The 19,923-nt window shown below is 46.3% G+C and overlaps 1 protein-coding gene across 5 annotated transcripts in view; it reads right to left on the bottom strand.

Moving 5' to 3' along the window:
• SIPA1L2 (signal induced proliferation associated 1 like 2) overlaps window positions 1–19,923 on the bottom strand; it is a 224,439-nt gene that overhangs the window by 54,456 nt on the left and 150,060 nt on the right. For all 5 annotated transcript variants that reach the window (XM_043596300.1, XM_043596303.1, XM_043596301.1 and 2 more), the window contains exons 8-10: window positions 12,138–12,295; window positions 5,568–6,144; window positions 2,781–3,055 (exon numbers count right to left, since the gene is read on the bottom strand). In XM_043596300.1, the coding sequence (XP_043452235.1) occupies window positions 2,781–3,055; window positions 5,568–6,144; window positions 12,138–12,295 (1,010 nt within the window). The remainder of the gene's footprint in view (window positions 1–2,780; window positions 3,056–5,567; window positions 6,145–12,137; window positions 12,296–19,923) is intronic.

Here is a 19,923-nt window from a genome sequence, read left to right as displayed (position 1 = left end):
TTAATCAGGAGAGAAATCTGTATCTTCAGGGAATGACATTAATGAGACTCTGAGGACACTAAGGCAAAATCTCGAATCGTCTTGAATAGCTTCAATAGGAACATTTGCATTTAAAACAAAGAAAGAATTCATTTCTGTGCAGACCAAGGCAGAGATAACTCATCGTCCTTGGATGGAAAACTAAAGGCCAGAACTTTTAAATGGTAAGTTTTTGTTTGTTTGTTTTAGCTGAAAAACAATTCAGTATTTCCTAGGAAATTCTGTTCTTCCAAATCGTATGTTCTGAATACCAAACTTAATAATTTTAACATCTTTATTAACCAGATGTCTTGTAAGCCTAAAGAGTATCTTACTGAAAAACAGTAGGCTAGAATTATAAACAGACGAGAAATTTTGTTTTTTAATTCAAAGAGAGAAAACATGGTAACTCTTTTGTCTAATTCCATAGCAGTACTCAACCTCTAAGAGTCTCACCAGATTTATAAATCTGTATTTCCACCAAAGGAAGAAAGACATCTTACCATATGGGAATATTTCTGGTAACCTGGCTTAAAATTTATTTCAAAACACGTCGCTTATACAATACGGTGACTTCAAAGGTCTAAAGGCTTCGCCTTCTGTTATTTTCAAGTGTCGTTTCTTTAAAATATCTTTTTAATAGTTTATTCATTTTGAGAGAGACAGTGCGAGCCGGCAAAGGGCGGAGAGGGGGAGAGAGAGAGAGTCCCAAGCAGGATCTGTGCTGCCAGTGCTGAGCCCGATGAGGGACTTGATCTCAGGAACTGTGAGATCACGACCTGAGTCAAAATCAAGGGTCAGATGCTCAAACCAATGAGCCACCCAGTAACCCCTCCAAGTTTCGTTGTTAATAAAAATAGTCTGTCTTTGATTCCTTTGCATTCATACCATTACGTGTGCTTCGTGGGATTCTTGGAAAGCAAATGGACTGAACGGGACACAGTCTGGCAAAGCAACAAGGAGTGCCTCGGATATTTCCCGTGACACGCGGCTGCTATTTTCAAGAAGAATTTCAACTCGTTAAACCTTTATTTTGTAAACCTACCGGGCAGACATAAGAAATAAGGCCACAGAAAGTCAGGCAGGTAGCAAGTGGTAAGAAATCTAACAGCAACAGACGTTTGCAAAATTCCTCAGGGAGGAAGAAGGTGGTATCTATACCTCTGGTCTGTTTTCTAAAAAAGGTCACGGTTTCGAGCTGGTGTGGCCAATGAAGAGTAGCCACGTGTGGCTAAGAAAACCTTAACTGGGGCGCCTGGGTGGCGCAGTCGATTAAGCGTCCGACTTCAGCCAGGTCACGATCTCACGGTCCGTGAGTTCGAGCCCCGCGTCGGGCTCTGGGCTGATGGCTCAGAGCCTGGAGCCTGTTTCCGATTCTGTGTCTCCCTCTCTCTCTGCCCCTCCCCCGTTCATGCTCTGTCTCTCTCTGTCCCCAAAATAAATAAACGTTGAAAAAAAAAATTAAAAAAAAAAAAAAAAAAGAAAACCTTAACTGAAATGCAGAATTCACCTCCTCGGTGGCACTGACCGCAGTTCCAGTGTGTGACAACTGCATGTGGCTAGCGGCTGCTGTTTTGGGCAGTGCGGATATAGAACCTTATCATCGCGGACACCGAGACAGGACAGCGCTGGTTTAGAGGACGGAGAAGGTACCAGGAATGACCTCGGTTGCCACGGAAATATGTCCAGAAGGGGGTACAGTCATCTTGCTCTCTTGGGATGACAACACTTTGTTTTAGAGCATGAAAACACTCATGTGAATATCCTAAAGTTTTATTTATTTATTTTTTTTTAATTTTACCGAAAACGTGTGGGGGTTCTGAGTATGCCGGAAGGTGTTAAGTGCTTTACGTGTGTCATTCTTACGTAATCTTCGTGAGAGCAGTAGGAGGTAGGCAATATTATAATCTCCATCTTACAGATATTAAACGAGGCTCAGGGAGAGCAGGTGCATGACCCGAGAACACGCAGCGAAGGCATGGATTCCGAGCATGCCTTGTCTCTCAAAAGCTAGAGCTTGGAAGGCAGCCTGCGGGAGCTCCTTCTAAGCTGGAGAGAGAAGGCACACGGTGGGCCACAGCCAGATGGATGGCTTGTTCTTAATTAGCATTCTTTCCCTTTGGGCCTAATATTTTCCTGATGTTGAGCATGGTTATTTTCTATTAACAAAGGAACAGAATCACTTCCTAATTCCATTCTGTTCCTCCTCCCCACCATCCACCCGAGCTCCTGCGCATAGGTTTCTCGTGATAGCTTATGGGAATGTCCCGCACCAGCTCAACTAGAATGGACTAGTCACTTCGCACAGGATGTCTGAGATTCCACTGTCCCTTCAGACATACAGGCACTGATCTCTTACATACCCTGTTAATAATCACTAGCTTCGCGTTCCAGAAAAGAATTCTAGCAGTGCGGTGTATTTAACTTGCTAAAAGGTTGAGCCGTGATAAAGAATATTTCCTGTTGGGTCTCGTGGTCCAGGTGAATCAAGCAGGGGCTGTGCCCCTTAGTCTGTAATATCTCAGCTTTTACCTGGTCAATGTCCCTGTAAATTGCTTAGAAAATTAGAAGTTATCATTTATTATACGCTAATAACTTTTTTAAAGCTCTTTTTAAATTGCTCTAATGGCTGATGTCCAAACAACTCTGGTTGAAGACGCACGTGCCTACATCTTCTGAGGACCCCGCGGGAGCAGCTAGGACAGCACCTGCCACAGCGGCCAAGGAGGGGCGAGTGCTGCTTAGGGCCTCCCGTGCCTTACCTCCGGGGTGAGCCGTCATCGTGGGGCTGGATGATGACCACCTTCACGGTCACAGAAGTCCGGAGTAGGTCGATCATCTGCTCGTGGGTCAGAGTGGCCACGGCCACCTTGCAGATCTCCACGAGGCGGCTCCCCTGGCGAAGGCCGGCCTTCCAGGCAAAGCCGAAAGGTTCCACGTCGGCAACGATTCCTTCGAAATTGACGTGGAAGCCAAGCTGGCCCAGCCCGTTCCTCCTCAGGGTCATTTCCACAGTCTCGCAGCCTCTTGTCACTATCTGCGGGGGAAGGAGACCGTGAGAGACAGCGCTGAGGAGCCCAGGGTAGAGGCGTGCACATAACCCTCCCAGCCCTTCCCTCCAGCTGTCCCGGTAAGGACGTCACCTTCCCGAGTTCACCAGAATTACCCGTGGCATCAGATGCAGGGAAAATCACAAAGTAAAACTACGGCTTCACTCTTCCAAGACAAATATACTCCTGAAACGGGTGTCCTGCATTGACTTAGAAGCCACTGACCTGGAGCCCGTGAGCTTCCGACGGGCTCTTATAACTCCCTCCTCCCCTTCCTTGGGTCAACCGACTTGGCTCTTAAGCGTATAAACCCCGCGATTCCAGACGGGCGGTAGCAATGGAAAAAGGGACTCTGTCAAAACTGTGACGAGTATCGCCCGTGAAACATGATGAGCTATTAGACAATTTCATTCAACTTAAAAACCGGCCCAACCCCCTACCAAGCTAGCAGCTGGAGGGCAAGTCTCTCTGTGCTTGCTCTCCGTGTGCACCGGCCCTGTCCTCCAGGAAGCCCTCTCGTAGGGACAGATTGCCTCCACTCGCCTGGGTGGGGAGCACCGTTTAGCTCACGCGGGGGCAGGCCCGCCAGGCTCCCGGGCGTCTGCTGACAAGGGCAGCGTGGAGGATGGGCGCTCCTGCAGGCAGCAGAGACCTGTGCCTCCAGGCCACCTCTCCTTCTTTTGGGGGCCAAGGGCAACTTCCGTTGGCCAAGGGCCAAGCAGTGGCAGCTTGCGCGCCCCAAAGCGTGCGTCTGCAGCAGGATCCCAAAAAGGAACCTGGAAGCAGGGTGGTCTGCATCCCACACGGTGCACTAAAGCGCCGGCAATCACCTAATGCCACCCTCAAAAGTGATAACCGAGAATAACTCACCGGCCCCGAAAGGAAAACACAGGCTCGTTAAATGTCATTTGAGGACCACGGCATCCCTCATCCGTGGCACATTTAAAGTCAGGGGGCATCAGGCCTGTCTCCCCCAAAGCACTGGGCCAACGTATGAAGCTGCCGTTTAATAAATGCGCCATTTCCGTGAGACGCGTTCTGAATGCACAGATTCCTACTTAATAAGAGTGTTAAGTGCAGCCGTGGGACGGGGCTGCTTCTGTGTTTGGCCGCTGTGTTGGCGGTTTCCATGGTTACCATCACAGGTGTGCGCGCTGCCAATCAACTTCTCACAGACACACGTGACGGCCTGGGGCTCAGGGCAAACGGGGCAAGGGACTGCCAGTCTCGGTGAAGCTTTGAAAGACGGGAGCTTCCAAAGTTCCGAGCTGAACTCGTTGAAGACTGTTGGGAAAGTACTCTTGTCGCACGCACAACCTGAGTTAAAATTTTCCTCCGCTCCTCTTTCAACCTTGGTTCAACTAGGCTCTCCTAGCAAAAGTCTACATAGGTCTGACACATACTCTGCCTTCTTTCAAATACTAATGCAGTCGTCAGTTGAAATTTAACATCGTGTGTCAGCCTGAAGACCGAACAGCCAAGCTCTTCCGGAGTCCTACGGGTCTCTTCTGCTTTTTTTCCCTCCAACCACCTGCCGCCTGCCCTACTTTTGCTTTTTGCTACCTTTTTATCCCTTCTGTCCCTTGCTTCTTAACATTTGCAAGGGATAAAGGATCGTTTATTTGCAGTTCTTTATAAACTTACAGGGGCTCAATTATCATAGGAAAATGGTGGCTTCCTAGCCATGTACCCAGGAGGGCAATATAATTTGCGGCACACTTTTGGTGGGGGGGGGGGAGGAGGTCAAGTGGTGTTTGTTTGTGTCGTTGTTTTCGGGAGCACAGATGATGATAACTCTGGATCTCCTAAAAAGAAGTATTTATGCTATTACCAAAAGCACAATGCGTCCTGGGACTCCAGACCACATAAACCCATCACAGACTTGATCGTCCCCACATCATGTCTGTGTTTGTGCACATGCACCCAATATGCTGCTGGACACACGGAGGCCTGTTCCTGCAAATTTTTTTTTTTAAGTCTAACTTAATGGGTAATTCTATAAAACCTCCTCCTCAAGAAACTGTGGCGGGCGATTAATAATGTATTTAATCAGGCAGACTAAATGAAAATACCTGCTGTATCAACATGCACAGAATTGAAGCTGCAAAAAGGAGTTACTCATTCATAGGGTCAACAGCAACAGGCCATTAATCCCCCTCTGGGAGGGTACTGTCCCATCAGTCTCCACAGACACACCTAACATCTGGACAATTCTCCATATTTGTGCCTTCAGATACTAAAAAATACATCCCGGTGTTCCCTTTCGGAAGCCGGTTTAACTTTTCCTTTCCAATTCGTCTGTAATGGGCACTTCTCCAGCACCCATGAATTCAGCAACCGCTCAAAAGACATGGAATTGGAAATCAAGCTCTGTATCCACACAAGATGGTAATTCATTCCCGAGGGGCCACAACTGTGGTGGAATTTCCACGGCGGACGCCATCATGAATCTGGGACTGAAGGCCCTCAGGATGGTGGAAATACACGATCTGTACTTACTCCTAATCGCTGGACGATTTCCCTCACGTCTTCAGCACAGTTATCCACTGAGGACAGAAGGATACATTCCCCTCTTTCGTAAAATACTTTGATACTCATTAATCCAGAGGTCCACCCAATGACATCCCTGCAGGAACAGTTAAATACAACGTTCTTGGAATCCTTTTCAATCAACATTATGAATTCGTTGGAAATCCCAAGAAGGCATTCAATGTCAGCAGACTGGCCAAAGTCCCGAGCTATCACGTGCCACATGATTGCTCCGACGCTGAACAGGTGGGCATCCTTCCTTGGCTTCACCTTCTCCTTTTTCTTTGCACCCAGTGTAATGAAGCTGAATTTCACAGAGGTGTCCACAGTGGCGGTCGTGACAAAGTTCTCCGCCAGATCCTTCAAGTACTCTTGCCTTGTTCGAGTGGCCATAGCTCGAAACTTTTCCGACTTATGGGCTGCATTTTCTGCGTTGATTACTTTGGCTAAAAGGAAGTCCCGGAATACTGCTGACTTTGGGAAAGTTACTCCTTTGGGAATTGGTGGACCAAACGGTGGTACGTCTTTTGATCTAGACACCCCAACACTGAGAAAGAAAAAAAAAGAAACAAGATGAGCTGTAATACCATCGTACTTACCTTCAGAAATGTGATATATACCCATACTCTCAACTTACACCATTTTTTGGGTAGCTTTTTGTTATATAATTTCTGGATACCTAGTTTTTGTTTTTCAAACTTGGTAGATGGGTTTTTTTTTTCTTCAGTTTCTTCATTTATTTTAGTAATGTCTACACCCAATGTGGGGCTCAAACTCACAAGCCCGAAATCAAGAGTTACATGCTCTTCTGACTGAGCCAGTCAGGTATCCCGATGGGGGTGGGATGGGGGGAGTGTCATGGGCTGAATGGTGTCTCCTCAAAATTTTATGCTTAAGTCTTGAACCCAAGTAACTTGGAATGTGATCTTATTTACGGATAGGGTCATAAAGATATGATTAAGTCAAAATGAGGTCATTAGGGCCCAATCCAATCTAACCGGTATCCTTTTAAAGAGGTTTTGGACACATAGAGAGACACTAGGGACACATGTTCATACAGGAAAGACCATAGGAGGACCCAATAGGAAGGTGGCCATCTGCAAGCCAAGGAGAGGTCTCAGGAAAAGCTACACCTGCCAACACCTTGATCTTGGACTTCCAGACTCAGAACCGTGAGAAACAAACGTCTGTTGTTTAAACCACCCTCTGTGTGGGTACTTTGTCATGGCTGCCCCAGTGGACTTAGATAGGGGGTAATGGACCAATCAGTGGGAAGGGAAACCCAGAATTTCAGATGGCACCAGGCTGGTACTCTAACTCTGCAGCTGGTCATCATGGAGAAAGAGAGCAACGCTTTCAGTGGAAGTGAGGTTATTAGCCCCAGGTGGCTGCTCGGGATCTCACTGGTACTGGACACAATGATCCCACTTTACAGAGTCAGAATTCTTTAAGAAAAAAATTTTTTTAAATGTTTATTTATTTTTTGAGAGAGAGGGAGAGACAGAACGTGAACAGGGGAGAGGCAGAGAGAGAGAGGGAGACACAGAATCCGAAGCAGGCTCCAAGCTCCGAGCTGTCAGCACAGAGCCCGAGGCGGGGCTTGAACTCACAAGCTGTGAGATCATGACCTGAGCCAACGTCAGATGCTTCACCGACTGAGCCACCCAGGTGCCCCTACAGAGTCAGAATCCTTAAGTGTCCCATTTTTTAAGGAAGTGCTCACTTGGTCACGTTTTGAAAATCTCAATAAAAGTGTTATGGGAGTAAAATTTTGAGTTTCCAGGGACCGGAAAGATCAAATGTAGGGTGACAATGCTCTACAATAGGTCAAAACCAACAAGGCTCGCCTACCTCAGGCAGAAGCTATAGCTGTCTCAAATCCTTTTTGGAATAAGATCAACTATGCAGAGTGAATTAACGATACTACACAAATGAAGCACTGAGTGGGTGAATGAATGAATTCCATGACATCTGTGCCCGGGTTAGTGGGCAGCCACTGCCATCCGAGAAGTGGTACTAATCCCACATCTGCCCGGGCGGATACTTTCTGCGGTGGGATGAACAAAGGGAACAATCCATACTCCATCTTGATCACTGTAGAAAACCCTGAACGTGGCGAACTAAGGAATTAACTAATTCTGTCCAAACTGTCAGGTGGGAGCTCCTCCTCTGGAAAGTGGTTGGCTAGACTCTAAACAGATCAGTCTCCACATCGCTCACCTTTGCTTTCACTCTTCAGGAGGGAGAGTCACTTCCGGGGGGTTGGGCAGCGCGATGGAAGACAGTGTGCCTGGGGCCGGAGCTGGTGTGAGAGGGGAGGGGAGGACTCACTCCCTTGGGACAGAGGCACCGAATTCATTCACAGATGGCAGCATATGCACCAAACCAGATGGTGATGGGGCAGACTTGACTCGTGTCCCCACAGGAAGGCCCTAAAAATGCTGTAGAGGCTGAATGTCTTTGGGACCAACCTCACACTTGGCTCGTCTCCCCTCTGCTACTATGCTTAGAGTGGACGTTCTAGACTGAGCAGGAAATTCATTTGTCCTCACGTTTTAACTCCCAGGGCGCTGTCACAAAGCTACCTGTCTAGACTTGCGGCGAGGGTAACCACACCTCGTTGCTTCTTCCCTACACGTCAGTGAGCCCACATGGCCTATCTCCCACTGGGATCTGCCATCCCAAAAAGCTCACGTGATCACCTCTCCTAGATCTGTTTTTTTCCTTCTGGTAATGAGCATAGACTTCTGGAAGAATTTTACCCACAGAAGGCTGAGGAGGCCCAATCTCATTTGACACCTTGCAGAATTACTTTCTGCACTTGGCGCGATGGATCTCCCGCAACTCTGACTGCAGCTGACGTGCACGTGAGCCAAAGCATCGGGGAAAACTTTTTATATCTAAATATGTTCCGAAAAAGCTTTCGCTAGTCTAGAAGCTAGGGGCTCCGCAGGAGACAGAGGGAGGCATCTTGTAGAAGGACAATTCTTTCTGTCCCAAATTACTGACCCGAATATCTAGGTGGACCTTCCCCCTACAATGTATGGTGCCTGATCAAGTGAAATCTAAGAACCAAGTTGTATAAGAAAGGCAGCCAGAATTTAGGTCTGGAGATTCTAGGAGTACTACGATATTATGGGACGGAGATCAATGAGAGATAGCTGGTTATAGAAGTTTATACAATCCTTGATTCTTTCAGACACAGTTGGCGTCGGGGGAATATTCCTTTGCCAGATTTAGATAATTGCCAATGGGTTGAAACACGAACGTGTCTCAGAATTTCTTCTTTTCCCCAAATACCTTGATAGCGAACCTAAATGTGAGACCCCTCCCCCGGAAGAACAATATAAAGATGAGCATTCCCTAATAGGCAAGTTAAAGGGTTTTAGGAAAGCCAAGTGGTGGAGAGCAGGCTCTGTGCCCTGTGTGGGATTCCAGCTCCACTGTTTTCTGAGAGGCTCTGAGCTAGTGATGTAATCCCCTCAGCGCCTCAGTTTCCTCATCTGTAATGTACGACTGTGTATTTATTTATGGGGAGACTGAGCGAGCGAGTAGGAGGGGGCAGAGCGAGAGGGAGACACAGAATCCGAAGCAGGCTCCAGGCTCTGAGCTGTCAGCACAGAGCCCGAGGCGGGGCTCGAACTCAGGAACTGCGAGATCACGACCTGAGCTGAAGTCAGACGCTCAACCAAATGAGCCACCCAGGTGCCCCAGTTTCCTCATCTGCAAAGTGGAGTTTCAATTGTGCCATTCTCAAAACTCTATGGTGAAGTTTAAAGGAAACAATGCATGCATAGCTATTATTATGCAAATTGTTACTATCAAATAGTACTTCCTGGCAAGTCTGTTGCCTCCAGACCTGCCTCTCCAAGGTGAAAGCGTGCCCTTCTAGGTTTCTGGGCTTGTCATCCAGGGCACGTCAACCCAACCGCACTTCTAGACGATCGGTCTGCACTAAGGGGTAGCACAGGTACCCAGGACGCGCTGTCACTCACACCTGCACAGAGCTCCTCAAGGAAAACAGTACTCGCCGGGGTTCCCTGAGATCTGTGCGGTCCATCCGGTCTCCTTCGAGACACGTCCATGGATTAAGACGCGGCAATTCGGGAAACAGTTGACCTGGACTATATTTTGTCATTTCCTTGGAAATTCTCTTAATGAATTTATCTTGTCACTGGTCTGCTTTGAGGACCAGATGATAAAGGAAAGGGCCCTAGACGGTGTTTTTGGAAAATGTGAGCACCGTAACCTTATTCCATGTGACAAGAGTTAATGTGGCTTCATAAAATGTGATGGAATGGATGTGACTATTCAAGAAGATTATTCAAGACTTGTTGAGGAATACTCGGGGAAGTTTTTAAGCATGGTGGGTATGAATGTTTATGAGGCACTTTCCAGAATTTGAGGTACTCTACTGACTATACATTTGAATCTCATGAGCAAAGGGTAATTTAGTGATAACAACGTGGGTTCTTAAAAATCAATGATTCCAGATTTGAATGACTTGCACGCTGCTATCCTGGTCAGAGAAAACAGGACGCCGTCCACTTTGTTTACGGGAAAGATTTACATCTAGTCCCAGACTGGCTTCAACATCCCTCCCAGGTCATTTTATTACTTCATTTGTTATTTTATTAAAACCAGAAAACCTGAAACAAATGAAAATAGACATTACCGTTCCTTAAGGTTTTTTGTGCTCGTGCACCATCTCATGAAGTGAGTATAAACGAAATGGAAAGTAATTCAAAATACTTGACTTGACCTAAAAAGAGCAGCCAATAAGATAACACCAAATTCCATAAAGCTGTAGGCTTAAGTTTCTAACCCATGTGGGGCACCTGGGTGGCTCAGTCGGTTAAGCGTCTGACTTCGGCTCAGGTCGTGGGTTTGTGGGTTCGAGCCCCGCGTTGGGCTCTGTGCTGACAGCTTGGAGCCTGGAGCCTGCTTCGGATGCTGTGTCTCCCCCTCTCTCTGTCCCTCCCATGCTCATGTTTTCTCTGTCTCTCAATAATAAACAAATATTTAAAAAAAAGTTTCCAACCCATTAGGAAGGTTCCTTTGAGGTTATTCTTCAAATAACCATTCATTGGGTGAGATCTCAGAAGAATAATCCAATTTATCATGTCTGTACCAACATTATTGGTTTTAAACAATCCTCTAGACAGAACGGAGGTTATGCTTTTTTAAAAACATCATTTTTCTCGGATGTGAGTAAGAATCACCGGGGTGTGTGTGGGGGTGTGTGTGTGCTCAAGTCCATCCCAGGTGTCTGGGACTCGCAAACTGCACGGTAGGGCCAGAGAATTTCCACACTTAACAAGCTGACCGTGAGGCACCACGCGGGCTGAGAACTACCAGCTTACGGACTCTTGTGCTCCTCTGGGCTGGGCGTGGGGCGGGGACGTGTACCGGCAACAGCTAACACCCAGGCCAGCTTCTCTGCCTTTAGGAGAGCACCCTTCACAGTCTTCAGGGTCTCCCCACCCCGGGCCGGCACACACACAGGCACCCTGCCCTCGGCCCAGCGGCCCAGCACTTATTGTTTTAGGATGAAAACGGGAAATAACCTCTGGGGAGTGCCAGGAACTCTCGGTGGCATTCTGCATAATTTCTGCTTCTTCTATAAGCGGATGTAGGTACTATTATCCTCCACTTTAAGGGAAGGAATTAAAGGTAAAACAGTGCGTACAAAGTACCGCGAACAGCGGGGCTGGGTTCTAAACTCAGGTCAGAGAGCCACTCTTTTACCAACACCCCCAAATCTTCCAGCGGTAACTACTTTGTACACGAGTCTTCGGGGAGGGATAGTCAGAAACAGGCTCGGGATTCTGGGGCACACGTATGGCCTTTTTTTTTTTTTTTAAAGGTTTATTTACTTATTTTTGAGAGAGAGAGAGTGAGCGAGCGAGCGAGTGCACAAGCAGGGGAGGGACAGATAGAGAGAGAGAATCCAAAGCAGGCTCTGTGCTGTCAGCGCAGAGCCTGACATGGGGCTCGAACTCACAAGCCATGAGATCATGACCTGAGCCAAAATCAAGAGTCAGATGCCTAACCATCTGAGCCACCCGGGCGCCGCACGCGTATGGCCCTTTGAAATCACCAAAGCAAGCGCCAATTCCTGGACTCAGGCACCCTGGGGGAGGGAGTGTTTCCAAGATCTCGGAGGAGAAGAAATGTTTTAGCCCTGCAGTAACTACTTCTGCTAGCAAAGAGCCGAAATGGCCACGCCATCCACCTCTGAGGCTGGGATTAATTAAGCTATGGTTCCGGCAGGGTCTGGATGCGGTTTTTAAGGGGAAATTGAGGAAATGTGTAATCTACAATGTTGAACGCTCAGGCATTTCATTTTTCAAAGCAGGAAAAGAGGCAATTATTTCTTACAGAAACTACCTGAGTGAAGACAGTGGAAATATAATTAGAAAAAGGAAAAAGGATAATTATGGGGTTAGAGATAATAATTGCAAAACAAAGATATTTCAGGAGAAGGTGTTCTGTTGAAATAGACCCCGCGGAATAAAGCATCAGGGATAGCAGACTCACCTGTAACACACGTTTTCGGTACACGGATTGTGCACTTTGACTATGACAAAGACGTGCTGAAAGTGAGACCGGATGCTTCGTGGAGTAAAAGGAAGTGCTCCGGGTTCTTGGAAGACAATGGTCACAATGTCATTTCCGATATGCCTTTTCCTCAGAAGCTGCGGTCAAGAAAGCGAACACATAGAGTTACCACCACGGTTTTCTGTAAAAACCCGATGTGTAGAAATACACAACTCACTCGTCTTTCCATCAAAACAAAATTTTTTTTAATGTTTATTTTTGAGCGAGAGAGACAGCGTGCGAGGGGGGAGGGGCAGAGAGGGAGACACAGAATCCGACACAGGCTCCAGGCTCTGAGCTGTCGGCACCGGAGCCCGACGCGGGGCTTGAGCCCACGAACCGTGAGATCACGACCTGAGCTGAAGTCGGATGCTTAACCGACTGAGCCCCCCAGGCGCCCCTCATCTTTGTGTCAAAGCAGTGATTCGCAAAGCCAGAGTCACTCTCTGGGAGCTAGCGCTCCTCAGTATGACACAGGAAGAACCAAATGGGCTGCGTCCGGAACGTCTAGGAAAAAAAAAAAAAAGGCCTAACCAAGTTATTCCTTTACCTTAAAATTCAACTTGCGTTCCCTCTCCTTTTCACCTTGGATCTTTCCTACCCTAAAATAATAGCACACGAGAGCTCAGAAACTTTCAGGGATTTTTTAATGTTAAGTTCTTCAACTTACAGTAAGGAGACAGTCCGAGAGAGGGTAATGATTTGCTAAAAGCCCTACACCGGTGTGTTAGGGCCTAAGCCTGTGTCTCCACATGCATTTCTGCAACACTATTATTTTGGTGGCTAATATATTCAAACTAATGAACTGAAATCTAACCTTTCAAATATAATTCGAAAACACAGAATTCTACCAGATTAATGGCTGGAAAATGCAATGGGGTATAATCTTATAAATTACAAACGTGGCAGGAGAGAAGGAAACCCAGAGCAGTAACAGTCTATTGTTTTTAAGTTTCTTTATTTATTTTGAGAGAGAGAGAGAGACAACATACGTAAGTGGAGGTTGGGGGGTGGGGGGGAGAGGGGGCGGAGAGAAAAAGAGAGAGAGAGGAGGAGAGAGAGAGTCCCAAGTAGGCACAGAGCCCTATGTGGGGCTCGAACCCATGAACCGTGAGATCATGATCTGAGCCGAAACCAAGAGTCTGACACTTAACCAAACAAGTCACCCAGGAGCCCCCAGAGCAGTAACATTTTAACAGCAATTTCATTTTTGATGTTCCTTTTGCCTAGAACGTTCCCTTCCACCCCCAGTTTCTCCTAGACAACTCAGTTAGGGCTCTCGTTAGGTATCACCTCACCTGAAAGGAACTTTCTTGACAAGCCTACCTTGGCACGCCACCCTGACTGATGCCCAGGCCGATTTCTAGTACATTAGTTGCCATCGTCTGTGCTGTTGACTGACTTGTGCATCAGGTCATAATGTCCAGAAGGGCAGGAGACCTGTCTCGTAGACTTCTGATTTCCTAGTTTCTAATGGCCTGTCCAGGACATAGCCGACACCCAGTACACATTTGCTGAGTGAACAAATGGGTGATAGAGATAAGCGATCACAGCCACATAACACTCTGCAATAAAACTGGGATCACACCTTTGAATGTATGTCGATAAATCCATACACAAAAGCCCTCTCTAAGTTTATGCAAGTAAAACCATAGCATCTGTGCTCACAAAGTTTGTGATCTTCAGTTTTAATAGATACAATAATCTTTATAGGAGTTGGTGATGTCACTGCGGGAATGAGATAATCTCAGGTAGTAAATCTCTCTTTACTAGCAATAATAAAGACAACGAGCTTGCTCTTAAATTTATTTGGCACCTATAGAACATACCTCACTGTAAAGAGCATTAAGTTCAACTCTTAAAGCCTTTGAAGCCCAGACACAAAAAGGGTTTCACTGTCAGGCCCCTGACTTGTGATTTAGCACGATAAAAGGTCTGGGAGCATGGGGACGAAACGTTCAAATGTTCCTTCTTCCCGAGTTCTCTACATGCCAGTTAAATGACCGAGTCACATGCTGAAAAACTCCCAGTTAAATCAGCCTGGCTAAAGTCATAGGCACAAAAAAGCCCACCTTACTGTCTGGGTCAAGTATTGAAACATACACGAATATATTTTAACACAGACCCAATGGACCATCTGTAGTTTTAAAAATGTTTGCAAAGTAAGTTAAAATGTGCCATTTGGGGCGCACGTGAAAAAAATCTGTAGCAAACTAGGTCCTACACGGTGTGTGGTTATTTACCCATACTACAGATGGACACAGACGAGAACCACAATAAGCGTTTCACGTAAGGAAAAGAAAATGGAAGGAAGGAGAACTCTCTAAACCAAACATCAATAGCTGAAAATTGCACTAGCTTAAGATGTTCTTCCCTCATCTCCACAATGACTGAAATACAGGATTCATAGCTACTATAATAGGACAAACAGGGAAATCAGGAACAAATGAAACGATTAAAAGAACGATCTTAAATACCTAACATCGTGTGCACCAGACTGGCTGAATGTGACACACAACAGCTGACACCATACTTTTAAAACATTTTTTTTCTAAGTTTATTCATTTATCTAGAGAGAGAGAGAGAGAGAGAGAACTGGGGGAGGGGCAGAGAGAGAGAAAAGGAGAGAGAGAGAATCCCAAGCAGGCTCTGAGCTCCACAGAGCCCGATATGGGGCTCAAACTCACATACTGGGAAGTCATGACCAGAGCTGAAACCGAGAGTCGGGTGCTCAACCGACTGAGCCACCCGGCGCCCCAGCTCACACCATACTTTACTCGATATCCTTGAAACACAAGAGTTCTCAGATTGACAGAAAGATGGCGGTCACGATGGCCAAGGCCACAGAGTGAATTCTGTAGCCCTTCCTGCCTGTGGGGCTGCTGCGTTGAACTTGACCTTGGCCAGCCCTCTCAAATTAATCAGGCACGAACTCATTAGTCGGTGCCTCCTCGCTCTGCTGCGGGAGCAACAGCAAACTGGGCAGCTACTCCCGTCTATTTTCTCCTCGAGCAAAGGGAAGACTGGGTCCAATTCTACACTTCACACCACATGAACATGGAAAGCCCAACTTCAGGGCTGGTTCCCTTGACAACATGTCCCTTCCTAAGCACATTCTTTGGCTCTGTAACAGGGCCAAAAATGTTTTTAAAAGTCTAGTTAAGGGGCGCCTGGGTGGCTCAGTTGGTTAAGCGTCCGGCTTTGGCTGAGGTCATGATCTCGCGGTTGGTGAGTTCGAGCCCCGTGTCGGGCTCTGTGCTGACAGCTCACAGCCTGGAGCCTGCTTTGGATTCTGTGTCTCCCTCTCTCTCTCTTCCCCTCCTCTGCTCGCACTCTGTTTCTCGCTCTCAAAAATAAATAAACATTAAAAAAAAAAAAAAAACAAGTAAAAGTCTGGTTAATTTAACCACGGTTGCAAAATGTACTTGGTGAGACAGTAAACTGTTTGGCCGGGTGGGGGAAAAAGGAGAGTCCTCAGCAAAGTAAAATCTGAAGCTCTTTGCAAGAGAATAAAATAAAATAAAATAAATTAACACCTTGCCTATTAACAGGATGCCTGAATTTGTTTAGAGGCTAAAAGAAATAGAACATCTGGAAGGGTAACAGAAATATTCACTGTTTTCCAGGATCTTGTCAAACATTAAATAACCTTAAGTAATTTTTCAAACTTCTTATATAAAGGAAAACCGTTTTCTTCAGTTGTTACTTCTGTTTGTCTTCTCATTGGTCAGTGAAATTCTGTGCGATCAGAGTCCGGAACGGAAAGGGGAAAGAGTGTGGCAATCCAGCAAGATATGAAGGCAAACCCATGGGTGACCAAGACCCCCTACGGCACGATTTGTCTCAGGAATGCAGGACCGATGCCTTCTAGCCTTAACTGCTCCTTTGAACGTGTGAAGCACTTTTCAGTGCCAAGAGGACCGCCTTCGTGTCTTCGACTGCAAGACTGAGTTAATAAATATTGTGTTAGATAGGGGCGCCTGGGTGGCTCAGTCAGTTGAGCGTCTGACTGGCGGTTTCGGCTCAGGTCATGATCTCATGGTTTGTGGGTTTGAGCCCCGCGTCAGGCTCGGCACTGATGGTGCGGGAGTCTGTTTGGGATCCCCTCTCTCTCCCCCGCTCTCTGCCCCTCCCCCACTTGTGCTCACTCTCTCAAAATAAACTTATTAAAAAAAGATCTTTTATTAAAAACATATTGTGTTAGATTCACACAATCCTATGAAATGCCCAATGCTTCATTCAAGCAGTGAAACAGGACAATTAGAGTGAAATGTGACTCTTCACCCAGTTCCATAGCAAAAAGCATCCAGATGCTGCAGAAATAGGAACCTTAGGGTTTATGCTCAATCCCATCACCAGCCTTCACGGCCTCACAGGACCGGTTTTAACTTGGGGCAACAATTAAAAGCAAGTGCAAACAATGGTCCAGTAGCCACACCTTGGTCAAGGGTGGCAGAAAGTTAAGTCAGATCTACTGGCCTCTGTGCAAACAGGTTCGTTTTTTGATATATATATATTTTTTAAGCATAGTAAGAAGAAGCATTCTGCACCTAATTCTGGAGGGGAGTGGGAAGCAGGCTGTACAATGTGAAAGAAATGCAATTGGGATGTGGTTCAGAAGTCTCTGAGAGTCAGAATTAGCGAAGAGAAAAATTTAATTTGAAACTGGAAAAGGCCGATCTCCAGAGAGAGACTCCAGTCTGAAGAAGCAAAGATGTGAAAATCAGCATGATTTCAAAGAGAAAACTGCACCATTAAATGATTACAGTTTACGTTCTGAAATTCAAAGAGATGAGCCCAGAACGGAGCAAAAAATGACATGTATCCCTGTGAAAACCAATCACAAGTTCTGGGTCTCAGTCCTTGGATTGGAATCTCATGTCCCATCATTAGGAACAGGGTTGACCAAGAGTCCTCTGACCCCACCCTTCCCACTCTCTGACCTTATCACGCACCCCTTTTCCCCTCCCAGATAGCTACCTCATCCCTCCAACAACCCAGCTTGTTTCTGCCACAGGGACTTTACACTTGCTACCCTCTTGTGTGGGAAGTTTCTCCCCCTCACACGAAGGGCTAGCTTCTCCCGCTTCAGACACCTTCCTAATTTTGCATGTGTTCATACAACACCCACACACACATGCATGCACACACACCCTCACGTACTCTATACTCAAGACTCAACACCAGCGGTTAGAATTTTGTTTTGATTTTTAGGAGACATCTAGAGTTTCCTGTGGAAAGTAGAAACAGGAATGTAGAACAGTAGTATAATAAGAAAGAGGAGGAAACCTATGCACATGACCGCATAAATACAAAAGATCTGTATCCAGGGACGGAGGGCCTTGCCCACTGCTCCCCACACACAAAAAAGTGAACACCAGGGCAACTAACCACTCTTAGATCAGCAAGATCGTATCGAATTCAACTACAGTTTTGAAAATTCATCACTGATACACGTTATACAACCGATATAAAAATACTGCATAAACTATTTACTGCAAAACATTATATAAAACAATTTTACCAATAGGAAAAGCAAATGGACAAACCAGTTGAGCAAGCAAGGCGGAATATTCTGCAAACAGAGAAACAAAATTAACCAAGAATGTGGATTTTTAAAGTGAAGATAAGAGGTTGGGGCGCCTGGGTGGCTCAGTCGGTTGAGCGTCCGACTTCAGCTCAGGTCATGATCTCACAGTCCCTGGGTTCGAGCCCTGCGTCAGGCTCTGTGCTGACAGCTCAGGGCTTGGAGCCTGCTTCAGATTCTGTGTCTCCCTTTTTCTCTGCCCCTCCCCCGTTCATGCTCTGTCTCTCTTGTCTCAAAAATAAATAAACATTAAAAAAAAACAATTTAAAAAATTAAAAAAAAAAATAAAGTGAAGATAAGGGGAGGAATATGAAGATACAACTATTTCTTTTTTTTTAAATTTTTTTAACGTTTATTTATTATGGAGAGACAGAGAGACATAGAGCGTGAGCAGGGGAGGGGTAGAGAGAGGGGGAGACACAGAATCCGAAACAGGCTCCAGGCTCTGAGCTGTCAGCACAGAGCCCGACGCGGGGCTCGAACCCACAAACCGCGAGATCATGACCTGAGCCAAAGTCGGTCGCCTAACCGACTGAGCCACCCAGGCGTCCCGAAGACACAACTATTTCTGATACTGGGTCCTACCAACCCTATTGTAAGCAATCGTTCTTACTGTCTGGTGTAAGTACACATTGCTATTTAGGGCCTGGGGATAAATCTAATCGTGGAATGCTGCATAGGCATTTTATTCTTCCAAAAGATTCCATATTATGATTTATACGTGAACCCAACTGCAGTCAGGACCGGTTCGTATAGCACTTAATGAGGTAGATTCCTCCTGCATGTGAACGGTTCCTTAACAGTTCCAATTAGGACTTACAGAAGTGCGTGCACAAACCCCTCAAGGCAGGCTGGCCATTTATCCAAATTATATGGAGAAAGGGTTGCAGCCTGGCTCAAACCTAACAAGCTGTGTCTCCATGACCTCTGTCGAGGTCAAGTCCGTCCCTAGTCTAACACCAGTATTCTTCAAACGGAATCTCAGAGACCTAGGAGCTTGGCCTTATTCCTTAGGTATCCAAGGGGCTCGGACACCTCTTCCAAGCAGAGCAGTTTACCATTGACGCGTGCATTTCAAAAAATAATAATTGACGATGTGCCAGGCACCATGCTCCCTTCCTCCATTTTATGTACTTAGACTGAAGAAAAGGTCTGTCTGCCAAAGTGAGGACTGAAACTCATTTGTGGACTTCTTTCCACTGATAACATCCCATGACAGCCGACCCATGATCTGTCTACAGGACAAGCAGACGGGGAAGCAAGCAGGGGTGTCAGCCCTGGGAAGAGACCTGGGTGCCAGACTGACCCAGAGAGAAGGAGGGGTCTTCAGGGAAGAGAGGAAACCACTCCAAGAGCAGGCTTTCTTATCATTCCCTGGGGCTGGCTAGGTTTTCTTTGTAAGAGTCCTGCATTCCAAACACCAAACTCTTTTGCAACAGGGGTAAACTCTCTAAAGACTTTTAATGCGTCCTGCAATCAGCGTTCAGCTTGATTTATTACAAGAACAAACACAAGAAATTATATCTGATGTGGACGAGTCTGGGCCAGTTAAATAGTCACAAATACCATGGTGCTAATGAGGCCAAAGTTCCAGGCACAATTCATGTACAGGCCAGCTAAGTGCTAGGTTCTGTGGCCTCAAACTGCACTCATGAGCCCAGCTGGTCGTTTCAGACATTTCTACTCCTGGTATTAACATAATCTGTAGGCATGGGTGGGTGGGTGGGTGGGGGACGCGGAGGGAGCTGGTACAACCCAGAACAAATCTGGGAAGTACATGTGCCAAGACTACACGGTGCCATCATTTTTATCTACAGACAGAATATTCTGGTAACAACCCAGGATGAGCAAAATACTACATGCCAAAGTAAAAATAATCTTCTGAGACTCTTGGTAAGTTAGCCCCTTACTTTCTCAACTCCAGGCCTTAGGGGGTTCGTGACAGATCCCTACGCCTGGGAATAGGAAAATAAAATGCAAATTAAGTCATTTAAAATACTTGTGCTTTATTATCTAATAAATGGTGAAAAACGGTCAACTGAAACTTAATCGAACACACGCTGTGCCGGGCACTACGAAGTGCTTTGTATGTAGGAGCTTGTCTAATTCCAGTCACCATCCACGAAAGGTTCATTCATT

The sequence above is a fragment of the Prionailurus bengalensis genome, chromosome D2 (assembly GCF_016509475.1).
Source record: "Prionailurus bengalensis isolate Pbe53 chromosome D2, Fcat_Pben_1.1_paternal_pri, whole genome shotgun sequence".
Classification (NCBI taxonomy): Eukaryota; Metazoa; Chordata; class Mammalia; order Carnivora; family Felidae; genus Prionailurus; species Prionailurus bengalensis.
Note: the sequence above shows the minus strand (reverse complement) of the source record. Positions and strands in the feature narration are given on the sequence as shown.